Below are 20944 nucleotides of genomic sequence, written 5' to 3' on the forward strand. Positions count from 1 at the left end.
ATGTCTAACTGAACCCTGCTCCCCACTTTGCAGCCTTCTCCATGGCACTAACAGCGGCCCCAAGGTGTGGCTCTATTCCTTTAGAGTATTGATGGTTGGCGAAGCTTTTTACATCAGACTCCCACAACCACCCTAACAGATTGCGAGGAAAGCTATCTCTAGCCCGTTTTCCAGGTGAGCAAACATTTCTTCTAGTATCACAATAGTGCACCTGTGTAAAGAACTTTGGTTTTGCAGAGCTCCATCTGTGATGTCACCTTCTACCTCTGCAACTCTAGAAGGCAGCTAGCTGGGTGCAGTGTGGGCTGAGGCCTCAGAAATCACTGGTTTGTATCCTAACTCTGCAGCTAGAGCTCTCCAGTATTATAAGCTCTGGGCCTCAGGTACTTCAGCTGTAAATGGGAGATCAGGGACATCTAGTTCAAGAGTCACTGTGAAGAGGGCAGCACTTTCTTCATTCTACCTGGAATGAAGAAAGCCATCAATAAAAGTCTATTGCCTTCCTCCCTTCTCTTTTTCCATGAGAGCCACAGGAAGGGAATGAAACCAGATTATAGTGGCTGCTGGTTAGTTCCGAGGACTGGCCAGGAGTGGGGAGCAGGTCATTAAGCCCCATTTGGGGTTCAGGGGACTCTCCTTTAAGGTCCAAGCAGGCAGGGAATTAGGAGGGGAGCCCTGGGCTCAGCCCCAGCAGCTGACAGGCTTGCCAAAGCTCTTTCTCTCCTTCCAGTCGGGGACCCCTGCAGCTTCTGGGCTGACTTGTGGATTAGGCCACACCTCACAGGGCTCTGTAACTCCCCACCCGCTCGAGGGTTTGCGGATCACTTCTTTCTCACCAAGGGAGTTTCCTGCTGTTAAAAACAAACAAAGGCTAAGAGGTCTGGTAGGGGAGGGGCTGCAGGAGAAAGGCCCTGGGGGCCTGGGGTAACTCCGGACTACCGCAGAGTGAGCGGTCTGTGGGTAGACGCCCCTGAATTGCGTTGGCGGAAAGAAAAGCCCCAGAGCACGCCCGATATCCTGGTGTTCCTTTGCTTCCCACCGAAGCTAATTTGGAATATATAAGGTCCCCAAAGACTGCCCTTTTGCTCCACTTCTTGCGAGTTCACAGCTTTGAAAACAAAACTCTCTCTCCTATTTACTGGCTGTTGAATTTCGGATACTTTGTTTCCCATAGGATTCCAGCATCCTGTAATGAAACTTTTCCTCTACAGATAAGTTCTAAGGCTCCCCCATTCATTTCTTCCTGAGCTTAAACGAATGACTCTGAGGCCCATTTTCTGCGGGGCACTTGATGCCCAAAGGCCCAAGGGACCCCTGACTCCAGCTATTATCCGGGGAGTCACTGGGGTCCCCAAATCGGCACTTCTGAGAGCCTCTCCCTAATCCGGCCCTGGGGCTCTAAACTGGAACGGTCTCACAGGTGCGAGAATAAAAACAGCCCCCCGAGTCCCCGGCGCCGCCACGGCCCCTGACCGGGATCGGCGCGCCAGCGTCCTGGTGCGCGCCCCGACTTCCTGGGCCTCAACCTTCCGCGAGTCCTCCCTCTAGCCGGGGTCCTCCCAGGAGCGCACCGCCTGCCTGTGGCCAGCCCGCTCTCGTTCGTTCATGCGAGTCTAACCCTCGGGCCCGCCACTCCAGCTGAGTTTCCTGAGTGTGGGTTCCGAGAGCGGACGCCACGACCCGAGCCCGGCCCTCCCGCCAGGGGCCCTTCTCGCCGCTTCGTTCCCACGACTTCCTCCTGGCGTCCGCTGGACTTCAGGTCGGGGCCGCGCGGGGTCCTGCGCGCTCCAGCCCCGGCGGCCGCTGTCCCAGGTCGCCCACGTGGGAGTGCTCCGCGCCGGGCGGGGGGAAGGCCAGGAGCCCTCCCGGAGGCGGAGTGGGGGGGCGCGGGCAAGGCGCCCGCAGGAGGAGGCGGCAGCGCGCTGGGGAGGAGGCGGGGAGCCCCAGCGGCAAGGGGGCGGTGACAGCGCTTGGAAAGGAGGCTGCACGCGGATTTGCATGAAACACAGACTGGGAGCGGGCGGGAGCAGGAGCGCGGCGCACGCCCCGGCCCGGCCCAGCTAGCGAGCGAGCTGGGAAGGAGGAGGGCAGCGGGGAGGCGAGGCTGCCGAGGCGGAGGGATCTGCGCATCAAAGCGAGCGAGGCGAGCAAAGTTTGGCTGGGGGTTGGACTTTCCTTCCTGGAGGCGGCACCCAAACAGCCACCCCGTGCGGAAACCCAAACTTTCTTCTGCCACTCCGGTCCCCGCGGCCGCCGCCTCCGCCCCGCGTCCCCGGCCTTCCCGATCCCGCTTCGCTACTGCCTGCCCGCAGCCCCGCCGTCCTTCTCCCCGCCGTGGGAGACGCCCGGGGCGCAGGGCCGCGCGCCGAGCCCCGCCGGCTGCAGCGCCGCGGCCGGGCCCGGAGAACCAGCAAGTTCGCCGAGAGTTGAAGCGAAGTTTGGGCGGCCGCGGCCGGCCCGGGCTGAGCTCCTCGCTGCGCCCCCGGCGTCCCGCCGCGCCCAGCCCCGCCGGGGGCGCTCCTCGCAGCTCGCGCGCCCTCCCCAACCATGTCGTCCATCCTGCCTTTCACTCCCCCGATCGTGAAGCGCCTGCTGGGCTGGAAAAAGGGCGAGCAGAACGGGCAGGAGGAGAAGTGGTGCGAGAAGGCAGTCAAGAGTTTGGTCAAGAAGCTCAAGAAGACGGGGCAGCTGGACGAGCTGGAGAAAGCCATCACCACGCAGAACGTCAACACCAAGTGCATCACCATCCCCAGGTGGGGGCTGGAGGGACCTTGGGGCGCGCCCGCCCAGCCCCATAGCGTGGCGGGGCCGGCCTGGTGGGATTGGAGCCGGAGGGATTGTGTGTGTGTGTGTATACGAGGGGTGGGAACGCAGGCAGGAAGCGGGTGAGGGGGACCCCAAACAAAACCTTTTCTAGAATTGCAAAGATTCAGAGCCTGGGACTTCCACGCGGCACTCGCTCTCCCAGACCCCGCATTGGCTTTTCACCTCCGGGAAAGGGGGTGCTGCAGGATGGCCCCCCCACACCCCGGGGAGCTGCGGGATAGAACTTGAGGCCCGCTTTGTTCAGCTCCGCGGGCCCGAGCCCCTCCTCCGCCGCCGCCTCCCGCCCCCGCGGCCCGCGCTCGTAGAGGTGGTGGTGTCTCTCCCTTTCTTTTCTTCATTCCTGTCCCCCCACTTCTTTCCTTCTCGACAGGAATGCAGTCCGTACAGCTGGGGCTGTGGGTGAGGAGCGGGAGCCTCGTGATTGACAGATTCCTTCTTCGTTCTCTCTTTGCCTTCGGGATTAGCATTTTTATCGAGTATTTTTAGATTCGGTTGTGCCAGTCTCCCGCCCCCTCCGCACACACGCACTTTAGTTGCAGTGCAGTGCTCTGACTTTCAAATGAGAGAGATAAGTGGCGGAGAGTGGGGTCTTCTCCCCCGCCTCCCCCGACTGTTTTTTGCCCTTCTTTCAGTCTGAGATTGCGGGTGGGTGCCGAAAGGAGAGGGGTTTGGAGCCGAGGAGATAACAAAACGCACCCCAAAGTGGGCCTCGCATCGGCCCTCGCATTCCTACGGAGCCCTCCTTCCCAAAGCGCTTTGCCATCTGTCTGGACCTCCTTTATCCTCCACTTCGCGCTAGCTAGGTCTGGCAGGAGCTCACAGATGGCTGATAGAAGGGGTCAGTGACTTCTCTCCACTCCCCACGGCCTTCTCTTAGCTTAGCTGCGCCTGGCTGGAAATTGGGATGTGTTGAGGGGGGAGGTATCTTAGCTTTCTGTGTCTCCCTCTTAGCCTCCTTTGAACGTCTTAATTGTGTACTGAGTTTGTGTGTGTGAGTAGGGGTCCCTGGCTGCGGAGGAATGAGCAGAGGGTCCCCGGGGCCAGAGCTCCACGTAAATTGTCCCTCTTGATGCCGGGCCAGAAGTGGACTCCGTCCTTGGCCACCTGCTCGGGGCAGCTGTACGCTGGCCGTGTCAGGCAGGCACAAAGCAACATCTGTCCACGGAAACCCAGAGCCGGCCTCCTCTGGAAATAAATGCCACATATGGTGGGAGTGCTGACTTGAAAAATAATAATTTTTTTTTTTTTTTCAAAACTGGGTGGATCCAGTCAATAAAGCGGGAAGGAAGGTGGTGTGCTGTCTGGGAAGTGTGTTCTGGGGTATGATGGGGAGCCAGAATTGACTTCAGAGGAGGTGGTGTGATGTGATGGTCAGGGAGCCCTAGGTCCTGGTCTCAGCCACGGTTCTTCCTTCTTTATTACTTTAGGTGAGGGGTAGGGAGTAGGGTGTATGAATGTCATACTTCTCCCTCCTGGGGAGAACCTGCCTTCTTACCTGCCTGAGGGTGCTGAGGACAAGTGCTTTTTTATGTTTTGAGACAGAAAAAAAAATCAGTATCCAGTATAAAACGAACAGCTGCATGAATTGTTGCACAATTTACAAAGGACTTTCATATGCTTTTAGGAGATCAAGAAAAAGAAACTCCTGGAAAATAGATAAGGCAATTAATTAGGCCTAAGACTGATCACATTTTCAAAGTTGAGAAAACTCTGGAGGAGAGAGGTGAAAAGGCTTGGCATAGCAAAACATGCCATTCTGACCAAGTGTGCCTCTTCTGCTTACCATGGCTCCTCTTCATTTTGAAGGCTCTGAATACATTCTTTGCTGATGGCTACAGGGGTGGGCCCTGGGACCTTTGGTAGTAAGGTTGCCAGCATTCTTTGGGCTGGTGACAGCCTGGAGGAGAGGCCTGGCTCCCCCTTGCCTTGGTAGGAGTTTGCCCTCTGGGAAAGCATAGCCGTGGCCTGCCTTTTCCTCTTCCAGTGTTTTCCGCAGCCTGGGGCATATGGACACTTTTGATGTTCCTGAGAGTTCAAGTTAACTCAGCCTTCCCATGGCTCTGTGAGGACTGAGCCATCTTCTACCTGCCTGGCAAGGACCTAATGCTGAGGCACATTTTTTTCCATCTTTTTCAGTTAGGGAAACCCCGTTACTTGGGTGGATCCAGACAAAGTGGATTTCCATCCTTGGATTTTGTGCCCACGCCTCTGGGTCACCTTGTCTCCCTTGGCAACAGCGGCTGCTGTTTTGCTCGTGGGCAGAAAACTAAAGGCCACGTCTTGGGGAGGTGGCTAGCTGGCCTCACACGGGTGATAGCGGTGTGTCTCTGAGTCCCATAGGTTGTGGGGTTGCTTGTCAAATTGTCTGCTCTCTCCTCACAGCTTTTTATAATGAGGTCTTTGGAAAACTGACAAAGGGAAATGTTTCACCTAGCTGTCCCACTGTGGGTGTGCGGTGGGGCCCTGGGTGCTTAAAAGTACCCTACAAGATCTGGACTTCACAGTGTAAGGAACCCTTTGTCTAAGGAGATTTTCTCCAGCTTGTTTTGGCTAATACAAGGTCGTGAGCCGCAGCAGGACTGTTTAGCAGTTAGAGCTGTGTATTGGAGCCCACCAGACTGCACGCGTTCTTCTGTTACTCCGGCTCTAACTTGTCTCAGTGATCAAGAGAGCTGGAGTGATACAGGCTTACTGGTTTCAAGAATGTCAAAGAGACTGGTGCCAAAGCAGTGGTAAGAGCCTGATTTAGATACACCAGTAGAGGGGCTATCAGGATTCTCTGAGGTCTGGCAGGATGGTCAGAACTTCGATGAGTTGTGTAATAGCATCCTCCCTGTCATCTACTATCCTTCTTAAGTACCTGAGTCCAGCTGCAGGTATCTTCCTGGCCAGTTTATAAGAATGGAGTGATAGCATTTGCCAACGAGAGGCAGAGAAGGTGTGTGTATGTTCTATCAGGGAGAAGGACCCAGGCACACTTAAAAATGACTCTTCTGATGGACACTGATAATTTGTATTTCTACCAATGGGACCCATGCTGTGGCCCACTTGTTGAGGGCTGGACCAAGCTTAAGACCTTATTTGTTTGGAAGGAAATTCAGGCTTTCTTCTGTTAGAGCACCAAGTCCAGAGGAAAGTGGCGGACTCGAACCAAACATAAGGTCTGACACATACCTTTCTGTGCATCTGTTCTTTTGGTGTGGCCTCCTCCTGCTATCTGCCTGGACTTTGCCAGGCTGGTCTCACCGTAACATTTCTTTCTCAGGCTTCTGGGGACAGACCAGGGGTGCAAGAGTGGTAGCTTTAACATCCTCTCCATTTCAGCATCTCCTGTCCTCTTTTCTCTCAGTTGCAGCTCAGAGCACCATTCTTGTGTGGCCCATTGGAACCCAACTCACTTGCAAGCACCCATCCTCTCCTTTCTCTTGTTAACCTCGATTAGAGGAGTTCTGCACAAAGGCACGAAAGAGAAGGAGTCTGCAGGACACTGGGTAGTGGACGTGGGGCTGGCTTAGGGCTATGGCTGAACGTTAGGAACCAAGGAGCCACTTGACCTTCGAACTTAGGAGCCATTTGGAACCTTCGAACTTGCTCCTTGCACCCAGGAGTTGAATGATTGGGCTCAGTACGTGTTGAAGACAGCCCCTTGCTCACAGTTCCTAATCAAATATTACAGGATGGGATTTTGTGGATTCGTAGGTATTGGCCGCTCCCATGTCTGAGTCAGTATTCCGGGAAGTGGGGGAGGATGTGGAGATAAACTTGAGATGTTCCCTGCCTATGACAAGCTTACACTTGAGTAAGGAAAACATCAACAGGACATTATTTGTGTCTATTTCTTTCTTATTCCCAGCCATCAGGAAGAATATGAGCTGTAGTATGGAGTGATATTTTTGGGGAGCGAGGGGGATTATGATATGTTTTTTAAATATTTAGAGGTCACTATGTTAGATAACAAAGTAAGCATGGCCATCTGTTTTCCCCAGAAAAAAAGCACAGAATTCAGGTCCTGAATCTTGTTGTTTTAATACCTGGATGGATTTAGCAGTTGACTTGATGTCTCAGAGCCTTCTTGTCGGCACCTGTAAAATCAGGATGAGGTAAAGCCTGTGGAAGTGTTTTGTAAACCAGAAAGTTTGACAGATGTGTTTTATATTTAGATGTCTCTGTGTATCATTCATTCATTACTAAATTATTCAGTCATTTATGAAATACCTACTATGATGAGCAGGGCAGGGCACCTCTTCTCAAGGGCTCCCCTGTCTAGAGTGGGAGACAGACTTGCCCAAAATATAGGCCATGAGCTGCAGCCAAAGGATGTACAAAATGCCCAGGGATGTGGGGGACAGACCATTACTCTCTGGGAAGAGGTGGGGAGAGGAGGGGAGGGGTCAATGCAAGGTGGAAAACCAAGAGGACAGGAGTTATTATCCAAAGGAGGAAGTTTCTGGACCGTAGTACAATCATGGGAACTTTTGGGTTCATGGTGTTTGTTGCCTACAGGACTGAGAATGTCTTTATCTTCCTCTTGTTCCTAAATGGAGTGCTGCTATGATATGTTCCCTCCTAGTCTGCACCGGAAGACCAGCGACTTGTGTTCAGTATTTTACGCCACTGTAAAGTGTTCTCACTTTGAAATAAAAAAGGAGTTAGTATGGCAACCCTGAAATTCAAGTTTCCTTGGTGGAAACGGTGACTTAGGATGTATTAGCTCAGAATATAACAGACTGCGTCGATAAGAAGTGGGCAACTTGGAGGTGATGGTGGATGCTCAGAATTTTTGAGTTTTGGTGTGCCGTAACTTTTCATTTCTCTGGTTAACACTTGCCAAAAAAGAAATCCTGTAAACCTGAATTTCTACAGAGACATAAGAGCTTTTAATAATGTATTTTTAAAAGTCTTTGCAAGGATATACAGGTTTAAATGACAATTCTAATAATAGAAAAAGCCAATGAATACAGTAGTCGTTTCCTTCTGATGAGAAATGGAAGCAGCTGATGGCATAGAGAGACTGGCTTGAGCTTATCACATCAGGAATCCAATTAAAATGAGTTTTTGAAAAATAAATATTGGTTCAATAATGTAAATTTGTAATTGCTATGTTATTCTAATGGAAATAAAATTAACACGATTTAATGGACTGAGCGACCATTAATTTTCACTTGTTAACTTATTGGGAGATTTCTAAATGCCATTGTTTGCACAATGCAGCGTGTCTCTGTATGAACTCCTTTAGGAAATAAATAGGACCAAGAAGTGCCTGCTTTATTTATTGAAGTATAGTTGATTTACAGTGTTGTGTTAATTTCAAGTGTACAGCAAAGTGATTCAGTCTTATATATGTCTATCCTTCTTCAGACTCTTTTCCCTTATAGTTTATTACAAAATATTGCATACAGTTCCCTGTGCAAGACAGTAGGTCCTTGTTGCTTATCTGTTTTATATATTGTAATGTGTATCTGTTAATCCCCGATTCCTCATTTATCACTCCCTCCCCTTCCCCCTTTGGTAGGCACAGGTTTGTTGTCTAAGTCTGTGGGTCTATTTTTGTTTTCTGTGTAAGTTCATTTGTATCGTGCTTTTAGACCACATGCATAAGTGATATCATATGATATTTGTCTTTCTCTGGCTTACTTCAGTTAGTCCGGTAACCTCTAGGTCTATCAACGTTGCAAGCGATGCTTGCTTTAAGACTTGAAGTCTGACTTTATTCCCTCATCTATTTAACCACCTTATTTACCCCTCCCCCAGCCTCTGGTAAGCGCAGTTAAGTTCTTGAAAGTGGAATGCCGCTTTTTCAATCAACAAAGCTCATGAATAGTTCTAATTAACTTTTGTCCTTGTCTCCTTTGATGTATTGACCTATTTAAAAAAAAAAGAATTCGCCCTGCCCCCTTCCCAGATCCACATCTGGTTTTACAGTCTGCCCAGAAAGGCTGCTGATGCAGGGCCTGGGAGGTTTAGCAGCCTTTTGCAGACACGAATGTCCCCTGCAGTGGTGGATGGGACTAGTTCTTCCCCAGGAGGGCTGGGCATCATCTATTGACCATTGACAGGTTCCTGGGCCACGGAGCCTTCAATCTTCAGGTGCCGTGGTTTCTGGAAACAGTTGGAAGTTGCCATAGTAAACCTACCTTGCAGAAGTTTGGTTTCTAATTTTACCAAATTCCAGATTTTAAAACAAAGATCCAAGAGAACTTGTCCAGTTCATGTGTGTGCTGCCTTAGTGCACCTAACAGGTGCCAAAACCTGTTTCCAGTAGCAGGAACACACCAGTGAACGAGGCAGATGCCTTATTCTGCCCTATTGTAGCCTCTGGTCCACTGGCTGCTGAACACTGGTCCTTTGGAGTTGTAAGAATCATGTGTGTGTTCACTCTGCTTAACTTGTAAATACTGTTTTCTTAATGCCAGAGAACCAAATTCCCCAAGCCCTGCAGTTTATTGAGTCCTGATGAGAGAGAGAGAGTGTGTGTAACGTTACTCTTTGTTTTGACTTAATTAACAGTTTTAGAAATAACAAATCTAGAGCACAAGTCACACTATCCATTGTGATTATCTGAGGCCTCTGCTGTAAACAGCAGCCTGCCACCGTGGCACACTGCTGCAGGGTGTTTTGACAGAGAGACTCGGCTTAAAATGAAAACACAGTAGAAGCCTATTAATTAAGAAGTTTGTCTAATTCTGGACTAGGCTGAAGTTTGTTTAGCAGGCCTTTTCTCCCCATAAATGCTGTCAAGAAAAATTAGTCATGAACAAACTTTTGGGAGTCATTTTGGAGGCAGGAGTCAACAGCCCTGGGTAAGTTCTAGATTTTAACTCTGTTTCTAATTAGCTGTGTCACCTGGCCAAGTCACTGACCGTCTCTGGGCCTCAGATGTTTGCAACTGGGAAATGGGCTACCTGAGCTCTATCAGAGATTCTTTCTAATTCTAAAGTGGTTTCTATGCAAGCATCTTAGAAGCATCCCTTTGCATGCATCCGCTTGATCACTAAACCACAGATCTTTCTTAATTATTAATGTCCTAAGTCCCTGTTAGTCTGGTGCCAATGAATTTCCCTAGTTGAAAGTAAGAAAACTACAATTCAGCTTTTAATTTTAGTTGTTTCCCCCTCTCTGTCTTCCCTGCCTCTCCTTTGCCCTGTGAGTCTAAATCAGTGAAATTTAACTACAAAGGAATATAAAAATAACTGAATACAAGGATAACACCATGAAGGCTGAATGTTTTGAGATGCAGTGAGCAGTTTTTCTTTTGTTGCTATTTTTGGCTATCCTCAGAGCAGGAAGTTTACTTAAACTAATGACCACAATTGCCTAAAAATGGTTAAATGTGAGAGGTAGGCATTATAGAGGATACCTGTGGAAAATGTTTGCTCATATGTCAGAGTTTACCCAGGAAGCTTTCTTTATTTATTTTCAAGCATCTATATAAAGAAAGGCTATGCTTGATTGCGTAAGCATGCGCCTCTTGTTGGGGGGGGGGGCATGGAGGTTACAAGTTGAAACCCCAGCTAAGAAATGAAAAGTGAGTTTCCCCCGAAATAATAGTACTTTTTCTGTATCACACCGGCTCTCCCTGCTTACATCTGGCAAGTTTTTCTCCTGACAGCTTTGTTGGGAGTTTAGGACTGGGGTGTTGTTTAAGAAACCTTGGGTCAAGGTTTGCCTTTGAAATCTATGGCATTATCAATCTGTTGGCTTTCCCCACTAATGCTTGCATCACAGACCGCCAGGCCTAGTTGTAGCTCTGGGGTGTCACCTCCTTTTTTTTTTTTTTTTTCTTTTTCTTTGAGACTGGGCTTTTGAAAATAGTAATGCTTTTTGGGTGTGTGTTTTTTAAAGGTCTGTTTTTACGCTGTCACAGCTCAAAAATGCCAAAAGGCATTTTTTCCTTAAAAAATCACCTCTGGGCTAAGCCCAAATGTGGAGTAATGGATCCAGAAAGGACTTTTTGAATAGTTACAAGTGGCTGAAGGCAGGCCCTGGTGATGGAAGCTGGGTTTTTCCTTTTGTTTCAAATGCTCCACATTGTAAATTCTTTCACACCCTCGTTGAATTCAGGCTCAAGGTGAGTCTTGTTTCTCTGTGTGCCTGGAAAGGCAGGGTGAGTGACTTTGTTTTGCTCCCCCTTTAGATGTTGTGTGTAGCCTTTTATCTCTACCCAAAGATTCTTAAAATATTGCCTGCGGAGCAGGGGTTCAGGGCGTGAGTAGGCTGGAAGACCACAGTCATCAAGGATGAACAAAGGGCTCTGGAGTCTGACAAACCTGGGTTTGAGTTGGCCAGTTACTGACCATGTGGCAGCCTTGGGGACATCTGCTTCCATTGATGAAGCTCCACTTTCCTCATCTGTGTAATGGGCATGGGGCTGCCTGCCTCTTGTAAATCAACACAGGATATAAGAGAGAGCACGCACTTGGCTGGTATTTGTGGCTCACAGCACGTAGTAGGTGCTTTCTAAACATTCACTTTTCCCCTTTCAAGGACGGAGGTGGGGTTGACTGATGGTGTTGGCAGATTCCAGTAAGGGATCCTGGCCCCTCAACTCGTTCTCGGGGCTCACTGTTTGGAGACCCCCTATGGATGCAGTAAAAGAATCTGCCTCCAGCACATATTCACCAAGAGGCCACAGTCTCACTGCTTGCTGATGCAGGGCTTGGCAGGCTATTCAAAGAGAAACAATTCGTATTCTTAGGTGGTTCTCCCCTCCCCACTCCTGTCCTCCATCATCATTTTAAAAACTGTTTGGCTGACTAAAAATAATAGTATTGAAAACAAACTTTGATGAATCAGTGCTCCTGGGGTGGGGGGTGGGTGTAAGATCCTGAAGAAGAAACGCCGTGACTCACGGGCCTGTCACCGATAGCCTGCCCATCCATGTGTGGAAGTGTCTGATGTTTACTCTTGCTGGGGTGTTTTTGAGGCCTGGTTGGAAGGCAGTTCTGGCTCCAGGCACCCCCTCACCAGTTGCTTGGTTGTTAGGTGAGAATGTTCAGTCCCGGAAGCTCATGGCTCCAAAATGACCCAGACATGGACGGTTGTACCTTTGGCTGCCCTCTAGGTGTGTCAGGGGGCTCACACTTAGTGCACCATCCTTTGCACATCCTTCTGGATGTGGTCCTTTCCACGGGGTAGAGCTGTGGGCCCAGGGATGGCCCGTGTAGAGCCTACACTTCCTTCTTTCAGATGGTACACTGGGTCTCAACCCTTCCGTTCCCAGCCCCCGTGATCTTGAGCCTGCTTCCAGGTCCCAGGTGGGCTCTTCCCCAGGTCCATCTGCCTAAGGAAGGGAGACTGTGTTGACCCTGGGCCGATGACGTGGGTCGGGCTGGGAGATGGAGAAATTGGATGAAATTCAGCCTTGGGGTGTCTGCACGAGTGTACAGGAAGCCCCTCTAAGTGGGGGGTGATGACAGGAATGGGCTGGGATTCAGGATCAGTTCTCCTGGAATTCTCTCACCAGTTCCATTGTGAAACCCAAGGCGTCAGAGAACTCTACATTCAAACCTGGCCTCCCAGGTTGTGTTAAGGTCCTTGTCAATATGATAGAACATATTCTGTTTATCAGTCTGTTACCTTGATTCTCTCTTTTATATATGACATATTATATGTGCAACTGCATAGTTCCTCCCGCTCTCAGACCGTTTGATGGTGGAGGCAGTCCTGTTTTTCTGGCCATCCTCTCAGTGGGCTTCCCTGGTGGCTCAAATGGTAAAGAATCTGCGTGCAATGTGGGAGACCCGGGTTCAATCTCTGGGTTGGGAAGATCCCCTGGAGAAAGGAATGGCAACCCACTCCAGTATTCTTGCCATTCCAGAATCCAATGAACAGAGGACCCTGGTGGGCTATAATCCATGGCTTTGCAAAGAATCAGACGTGACGGAACGACTTTTTCTAATACTTTTTCTCTGTTATATAGCCACAACTGAGGCCCCACTCAGGTGGCACCATTATATGGAAGATTGTGGGTGTTTCTATAGGCAGGATTGATTTCCCTCACCTTGAACTCAGATCACAGTGAATTAAGTGCAGGTCAGGGATGGGTGGTGCATATGGCAGCTGCCTATCTGAAAGGCCGAGTGAAGAGCCCAACCCCCGCTAGTGCCGTTTGTTGTTGGCTTCATTTATTGGGCACTGACTTGGTGCTGGGCCTCAGGAGAGAGAGAGATGCGGAGATAAAGCCCTGTCTCTGAACTGTGCAGAGGCTAAAAGGGACCTTACTGCAGCTACAGTGGGCTCATGGGAAAGACACTTCCAGGTTGAATAAAGCAGTGTTGGGGATCCCAGAGAAAGAGCAGCTTGTTTCTGAGGGACTCAGAAGGCTTCACAGAAGAGATGATGCTCCAGTGAGACTTTGAAGGGTGGATAGGCGTGTGGGAGTGAAGGGAAGGCTGAGTGCAACACTGGCCAGACAGAGCGTGGAAGAGCCTGGCGTCTGGGGCGGGGCGGCCAGAACGTGGAAGAGGGCGTGGCCAGAGAGGAGTCTGAGAAGGAGGTTGCCAAGGGTTTCATTCGGCCAAGCTTGGCGTTTGGACCTTGCTCCGTAAAGCACCCAGGAGATTTTAAAGTACGGGAGTGGCATGGCTGAAGCCACCGTTCTATTCGCGTTTCCTCGCCTCCCCCAGCCCGTGGCTGGTAAGAGCAAGTTTTCTGCCTGAGTTATCCAGGTCAGAGTCATAATCCCTTACACCACCATGTGGACAGCTTTAGGCTATGTCTGGACCAGGGTGAAAATAGTGTTTTGTTCGCCGGCAGGAGAGAAGACGGGTTGTACAGCCAGGAGGGCTCTGGGAGCCCAAGTGTTCAGGTAATTAGCCAGTGAGTCATGCCAGCCTCTTGACATGGATTCCTTGGGAAATTAAGCAGAGTGTCGCTGGGCTCCATGCAGAGGCCTGTTCTCCCCAAGCAACGGCCCCGACGTCAGATCCCAGCCTCTCTTTGGGTTTTCCCTGTGCCTGGCGTGGTGTCTTTGTGTGGAATGTCTCTGGTCAGTGTTTTAAATTTCTTCATTGACGATCGTCTAGGTCGGGCTTTCCAGTTCCAGACCACACTGCAATCAGTAAAAATGCCTAAGTTCTCTACTTCAGACTCATCAGATGCTCTCATGTATTAAAAACAGATTACATTCCTTAGTAAGAGAGTAAAATGGGGTAAGTTCATATATTTCATCACAAGGGCAAGCAGAAATCTTGGTAACCATGCATACAGTCTACCTCATCTGTTCAGGGTCAGCTTTTTTGTTGTTGTTGCTGTTAATTGAAGTTTATAGGTTTTTAGAAGTTAAAAGTTTTGTATCCATGGACAGGTTCTTAGTTCATGGACCATTTTTGAGAACCCTGATAGAGACCTGTTGCTGAAATGGCAGCCTGCTGCGATGGAGCTTTCTGGGCTTGCATTCAGGAGACCCAGGTTCAAATCCCTGCCTTCCCCCTTCCTGCTTTGGTGACTCTAGACCAGTCACTTGATTTTTTTTGAGCCTCCCTTTCCTCATCAGGAAAATGAGAAAAACCATGTCTCCCTTGATAGGATGGTGGTTGTTTATGTAGATGAGCTATGTATTAATGAATGGTGCTAGTGGTAAAGAACTCGCCTGCCAGTGCAGGAGACATAAGAGACCTGGGTTTGATCCCTGGGTCGGGAAAATCCCCTGGAGAAGGAAATGGCAACCCACTCCAGTATTCTTGCCAGGAGAATCCTGTGGGTGGAGGAGCCTGGCGGGCTGTAGTCCATGGGGTCATAAAGAGTCGGATACAACTGAAGCAACTTAGCATAGCATAGCATACGTATTGAAAGATCTTTGCAGACTATAAAATATTACACAGTGTCACTCATTCTTTCTTTCTTTTTTTTTTTTAAAAATTTATTGATTGATTGATTGGCTGCACCAGGTCTTAGCTGTGGCATGCGAACTCTTACTTGTGGCGTGTTGGATCTAGCTGCCTGACCAGGGATCAAACCCAGCCCACCTGCATTGGGAGCGTGGAGTCTTAGCCACTGGACCACCAGGAAGGCCCCACTCATTATTTCTTTATGAAGCGCAGGTCTATAGTATTGTTAAAAACCCTTCCTCACAGAGATGGACTTAAGGCTTCCAAGTTCACACCTACATTTTCACAGAGACCTTAGAGAAAAACCTTAATGATACACAGAATTCAACAGGAGTATGATCTTAGGGCATGCGTACCATCAGTGGGGGGTTGGGGGGGAGGAGGGGCATGGGTCTGGTTCCAGAAGCTTAGGTGAATTGGTGCTTATGGTCTTGTCTGAAGATTTGGGTCAGTTGTGCTGAAATGTGGCGGATCACCTGAGCTGTCTCACTGGGAGTGATTCTGGTACATGCAACGTGGACTGGGTGCTGACTATGTGCCAGACACCAAGGTGGGCCATTCATCAGTTGGTTGATCTTCTTTACCCATCTTCTGGGAAGGATAAGTTCCCAATGTTTGTAGAAGAGGAGGCTCAGGCTTTGAGGAGTCAGCAGCAGCCTGGCAGTCTGAGTTCAGGTCTCTCATTCCCAGCTGTCTGCCCCAGGGCTCCCCAAGAAAGGGCTACTGTTCTCCTTTTTATAAGAAAACCCATGAAATTGCTTAGCAAAGTTGCTGTAGGTCTCATGATAAGAGATGGAGCTGGATTTGCCTCTGAAGCTCTGTCCCTTTTAGAATCTAGGGTGACCAAAGAATTCGTTAAATTCTAAGGACACTTCTAAGAGTGAAAAGGGGACAGTGCTGTTATCAGTGATGGCCAGAAACTGACGTCAACCTGGACTATCTAGGCAAACCTGGAGAGGTAGTCACTCTAAGCCACCCTGCCTCTGTGCCAGTGATCACAATACCTGGCCAGAGTAACTGGGAGGGTCCATCAGTCGCTTTCTCTGCCGCTGCTAAAGTGTCAGACAGGGACTGTCTAGATCGTTTACTGCTGTTCTGAGTGAGGTGACTTGTCTAAGATCATTCAGTAAGTTGGCAATGTAACATAATTTAAAACTGGATGAGACCTTAGAGATAATCTACAATAGTCAAATTAACACTAGCGCTTACTTAGCTGCAGTGGGAGCTGGGGAACCTTTGGCTTCACTGATGGCCACCCTGAAGGGAAGGACAAGAAGCAGGAGGTGGAGATGGGGGTGTGTCCGGGGGATGTCGGGGTGGCAATGAGGGGGTGGTAGGGTGTTCACTTAGCTCTAGAACATATGCATCCTCATCAAGACATGTCCCTTTGGAAAGCAGGAGATGCCCCCAGGTCCAGTACAGCTGAGATGGGATTTCATGTCCAGGAGTGAAGTCTTCTGTGAGCTGACTTCTCCTGCTTCCTGCTCCATTTTCATTAAGGTTTCCAAGATACTACTGGCTGGGAGCTGTGGGGGTTTAGTGGATCAGTCTTCTGCTGAAGAGTTTTGGAAGGCTTTGGGGAAGGAATTAAAAATAACAGCAAGCATGCCTTTTCTTTCTCTTTGATGGTGGTAAATGCATGGAATGTACCAGGGTGCGTGGCCCTAAGTAACCCTGTCTGCCAGTGGAATCCCATGGAGAACATGGGAAGACTTTGCATGTTTCACTCCTGCCTCGTGTTCACAGGCTTCGTTTCTGTGATCATCCAAGCCTCATTCTTCCTCTCTTGCCCCAGATAATCTGTTGGAAGCCTAGAGAGGGGGCTTGAGTTCTCTATACCCTCCAACCAAACTGTTTGCTGTGGGCAAGGCCCTGTCTGATGAGCTCCAAGGAGAGCAGCTGGAGTGTTGAAGAGGACCAGTTACAGGCTGAGAGAAGCCAAGTGTAAATTCAAACCGAACTTAGCACTTGCTTGGAGAACTTCAGCTGATACTGTGCCGCTCTAGTCATCACCCTTTGTGGCTGTGCTGTTTCTTATAAATAGAACAACATGCATTTCCCTTTTTTTTCTTTTTTACCCCACAGACACAAGCAGGCATGTGTGTGGGTGAGGATGGGCCGGGAATATTAATTATTTATGTTCCAGTTCATTGGAGAGTCAGCGTGGGAACTAGGCCCTGGGCTTCATGGAGATGACTAGGCCATCATGTGGGTAAGACTGGAATCCGCTTTTGTGTTTCCTGAATTCAAGCTGTCCTCACCATCGCCACCCTCTCCTCAGCCGAGGCCCCCGGTTTCTCATGCCTGGATTCTGCAGTAAGCCAGCCAGCTCCTTTGCTCTCCGATCTACCCCATACTCACTGTCTGAGGATGCTTGGGCTGCAAGTAACCTGAAACTCAGCAAACAGCTTCACCACTTAGAGGAGGGGGCTTATTACCGCCTCTAAGACGTCTGGAGGCAGGGTGGTGTCAGGCACCAGCAGGACTTGGGAGCCTTCCATCTTTCTGCTCTGCCATCTCCAGCTTTCATGATCCACTGACGATCACAGCTGTTCCAGGTGTTCCCCTCTTTACACGGTTGCATCCAGCAGCAGGAAAGGCTGCTTCTCCTTGGGGGTCTCTTTAGCCAGGAAGGAAACCTTTCCCAGAACCCCTCTTGGATCTCACTGGCCAGTATTGTGTCCCATGCAGCCAGTGGCAAAAATTAGACTGTAACAAGTCCCTCAAAGTCAAAGACCCAGGCTGTTTCCTTGGCTCATTGTGGTACTCAGTACCTGCTCTTGTTTAGTAACTCAGTTGTGTCTGACTTTTTGACCCCACGGACTGCAGCATGCCAGGCTTCCCTGTCCATCACCAACTCCTGGAGCTTGCTCAAACTCATGCCTATTGAGTTGGTGATGCCATCAAACCATCTCATCCTCTGTTGCCCCGTTCTCCTCCTGCCCTCAATCTTTCCCAGCATCAGGGTCTTTTCCGATGAGTTGGCTCTTCGCATCAGGTGGAAAAAGTATTGGAGCATCAGTATCAGTCCTTCCAATGAATATTCAGGGTTGATTTCCTAGCTGAATTCTATGAACAGTAATACCTGCTGGGCATTTGGTAAAAGTCAATTAATACTTGATTGGTGTTTTCCTTCTTCTCTGAGACTCCTGAACACTTGTCTTGTTGATGTCTTGAACGATGTCTTGCTGAGTTTAGAGGTCCCATTGGTAACCCAATCAGAGGGCTAGATCTTGCCCTCATGGAGCTTACAGTCGAGATGGAGAGACCATTATCTGTGTTCAGAACATCCACCTGTGTGGGTTGTAGCAGTCTGCTGTGGGACAGCTTAGGAATGGGTGTGAAATTGGGGTTCAGGGGGGCAAATGGAAGTGAGACTCACTGAGGGGACCAGCAGAGCCTCTGAACACTGTATCTGAGGACTATATACTTTCTGACTTAAGTCAGGTCTTTCAAGCAGTTCAGATTTCTATCTCCGCCCCTTTACCAGTCGTGTTTTCCTGTTGACGAAATGAAGATTAAAAATTTGCCCTTGAGTATGGAGTGGGGGTGGGGTAGAGAGTTAAGAGCCTCCTGCCCCCAGGGGAAATTTTCTAAAGGTTCTTGCGGTATTCTAGCTTCAAAACCCTGTGAAATTTAATTGCATGTTTAGCGTCTTTGTGCGTCTAACTGGCTTTGAAGTTGCTGGAAACTTTCTCTGAAAGCATGTAGACGAAGAAATAAGAATTCTATAAATGTTCAGTGGTTAAAAACAAAGTGCTGGCCAATTTATAGAATCTGAGGGTCGTCTTCTGATGGAACATTCGGCAGACACAGCATACCCAGGAGGAGTTCTGTCTCAGTCAGCTAACAACTGGCTTCAGGTCTGCAAAGCCTTTTTCATTCCAATTCAGAGAAAACAGAGTCTGTCCCAAGGCCTCAAAGTTTATTTTCCTGTTGATCTAGGAGCCGGGACCCCCGCCCAGGGAACATCTTAAAGCTAATTAAAGATACTTGTTTGAGGTTTTGCCTCTTTTTCTTGCTTGATTGAAAGAGTTGCAGTTTTGACTTTTCTTTTTTTTTTTTTAAAGGAGAATCTACCGCCACTACCCCTCCAGGAAGGTGGGGGTGGGGGGATTGCATGGTTCAGCACATGCATGACGTGTTGCCCTCCTGCCTGCTTTGCGAGAACCTCCCCCCTCCCCACCACCCCAGAGTGGCATTTTTGAGCACAGGGCAGGCACCAAGGCAGCTACTCTCCTTGAAAATTCTTGAGTCTTTAGGAGTAGTGGCCAGGGGAGCCTGGCTGTGAAAGCCAACAAAGTGGTTCCAGGGTGAGGCTGGCTCTGTTTGACCAGCTGGAGCCCTGAAGTTAATGGTCCAAGGTCCCCACTCAGAAGGAGGGTCAGCATGTGGGGAGATGGAGGCCCTGACAGCCATTCCAGGGGGCCCCCTGACCCTTTGTTTAACCACGACTGTGGACCAGTGGTCTCAGATGTTTACCATCGCCTGTTTATAAGAGGGAAGTGTGGTCATATTTCTATCTCTTTTGTGGGCTACACGGTTGCCTTACTGAGGCTCATGTGGGAAGTGGTTACCGTTCAGAGGAGGGTGAAATAACAGTGCTCACAAAGGGACTTTGATCCCAGAATCTTTTTGAATGTCACCTTTTGGCCACTCTGTTTTTTTAGTTTTTGCCTATCAGCCTTAACTTCGTTTATGAGAAAATCAAACCACAGGCTGGACCTCGTTCTACCCTGCTGGGTATCACAGTTCAGAATTGCAGTACTTGTCCTCTGCCTGGGTTTCCCTGGGGAGCTGACTTCCAGATCTGTAGTTCTGCACAGCTAGAGACCCTCAGCTTCAGCTGTTCACTGGACATCTGTATCTGAACATCCCAGAAATGCCTGGAATTGAACAATGACTATTGCTGTCTATACTCCTTCCACGACCTCCACAGGTCTTCACCGTCGTCATTGCTGAAGCTCCAGGGTCAATGAAGTGCTGAATGAGCCTGAGAACAGACACGCATGCACAGGAGGGAACCGCAGTCTCGTCATCCTGTTTCTCCAGTGAGGTTGAGGGCCCTCGGCCACTCTTTGATGCAACTTGGCTTTCTGACTTCAGGAAAGTTCACTTGGCTTCTCTGAGTATCGGTCTTTGCATCTAGAAAATGACAAGTCCAAGAGAGAATCTCAAAGGCCTATATCAGTTCTAATATTTCATGACACACTTCTTTGCCCTCTCTCCCTTGACTTCTTGCTTTTCACTTAATTGCTGCCAGGTCTTACTTTCGGCATGTGGGATCTAGCCCCCTGACCGGGGATGGAACCTGGGCCCCCTGCGTTGAGAGCATGGAGTCTTAGTCACTGGACTACCAGGGAAGTCCCCTCACTCTTTTCTTGATGCACATATTTTCCGGGGGGATAAATCTAATTTTTTGTCCAATGCTTTACCTTCAGAGGTGGCCTACTCCTTATATTAATTGTTACAGTGGTGACTTAACCCGTCAGATAGTTACTGAGTATCTTCAGTTGGTGGCGGTGCTGTCAGACACTATGGTCCAGGGGCTGTAACTGGTCTGTAGATTTGGATGGTTGCGTATACTCCTGCTGCCTGGAGCTGCCAGGCTTGTGTTGAAACAAGGCTCACCTGATGAAGATCTGTTCCCTATGCCCAGGCTAGGGGAAGTCAGCTTGTAGGCAGAGAGGAATTCTCATTTAACCCAAAGCACAGGCTTCCTGTGCTTCTAGCCACCGGCTGCATGCGTTGCAGGCGTGGTGCCGTAAAAATACAGGAAGGAAGGGAAACGTGTTCACAGGTTGGTTAGAGATTTTGAAACTAACAATCAACTCTCTCTTATCCACAAGAAACCAGAATCCACTGCTGCTTTTCAGGCTCTCAGACCCGCAGCTCAACAGAGCGCTCTTTCAAAACTTGGGTAGACTCTTTTTTCTAAAGGCTTTTTTCACAAATTCCAGCCAGCCAGCAAATATATTCTTTGAGGATTATGATTTGACCGGCATGCTCAGGAATCTTTAAAGAGAAGAACCATCTTTGCTCTCAGCTGTTTTAAGGCCAGCGAAGAGACAGAGGCTCCCAGAGATGCAGTGATGAGGGGCTGGCCACTAAAAGCACACAAGAAGTAAACAGTGGCCATTCCTGTGACCTCGCTTTTGTTGGGGGTCTGTCACCCCAGGACCTCCTGGTTGGTGTCCCGGAGAGAGAACTAGAGGTGGAAGACCCGGGTTCTAGGCCTGTCCCATTGTGAACCAGCTTCATGACCTTGGGTGAGTCACTTTGCTACCTGG

The 20944-nt window shown here is 49.4% G+C and overlaps 1 protein-coding gene across 6 annotated transcripts in view; it reads left to right on the forward strand.

Moving 5' to 3' along the window:
• The first annotated feature begins 2030 nt into the window (after positions 1-2030).
• The window catches only part of SMAD3 (SMAD family member 3), a 126926-nt gene continuing 108012 nt past the window's right edge, over positions 2031-20944 (forward strand). The window contains exon 1 of one of the 6 annotated variants that reach the window (XM_055536775.1): positions 2031-2753. In XM_055536775.1, the coding sequence (XP_055392750.1) occupies positions 2548-2753 (206 nt within the window). In that variant the 5' untranslated portion in view covers positions 2031-2547. Of the gene's footprint in view, positions 2754-2903; positions 9627-9664; positions 10164-10206; positions 10895-16062; positions 20924-20944 lie in introns of those variants that run through there. The other 5 variants (XM_055536784.1, XM_055536785.1, XM_055536776.1 and 2 more) reach the window with 5 other exon arrangements.

The sequence above is a fragment of the Bubalus kerabau genome, chromosome 10 (assembly GCF_029407905.1).
Source record: "Bubalus kerabau isolate K-KA32 ecotype Philippines breed swamp buffalo chromosome 10, PCC_UOA_SB_1v2, whole genome shotgun sequence".
NCBI lineage: Eukaryota > Metazoa > Chordata > Mammalia > Artiodactyla > Bovidae > Bubalus > Bubalus kerabau.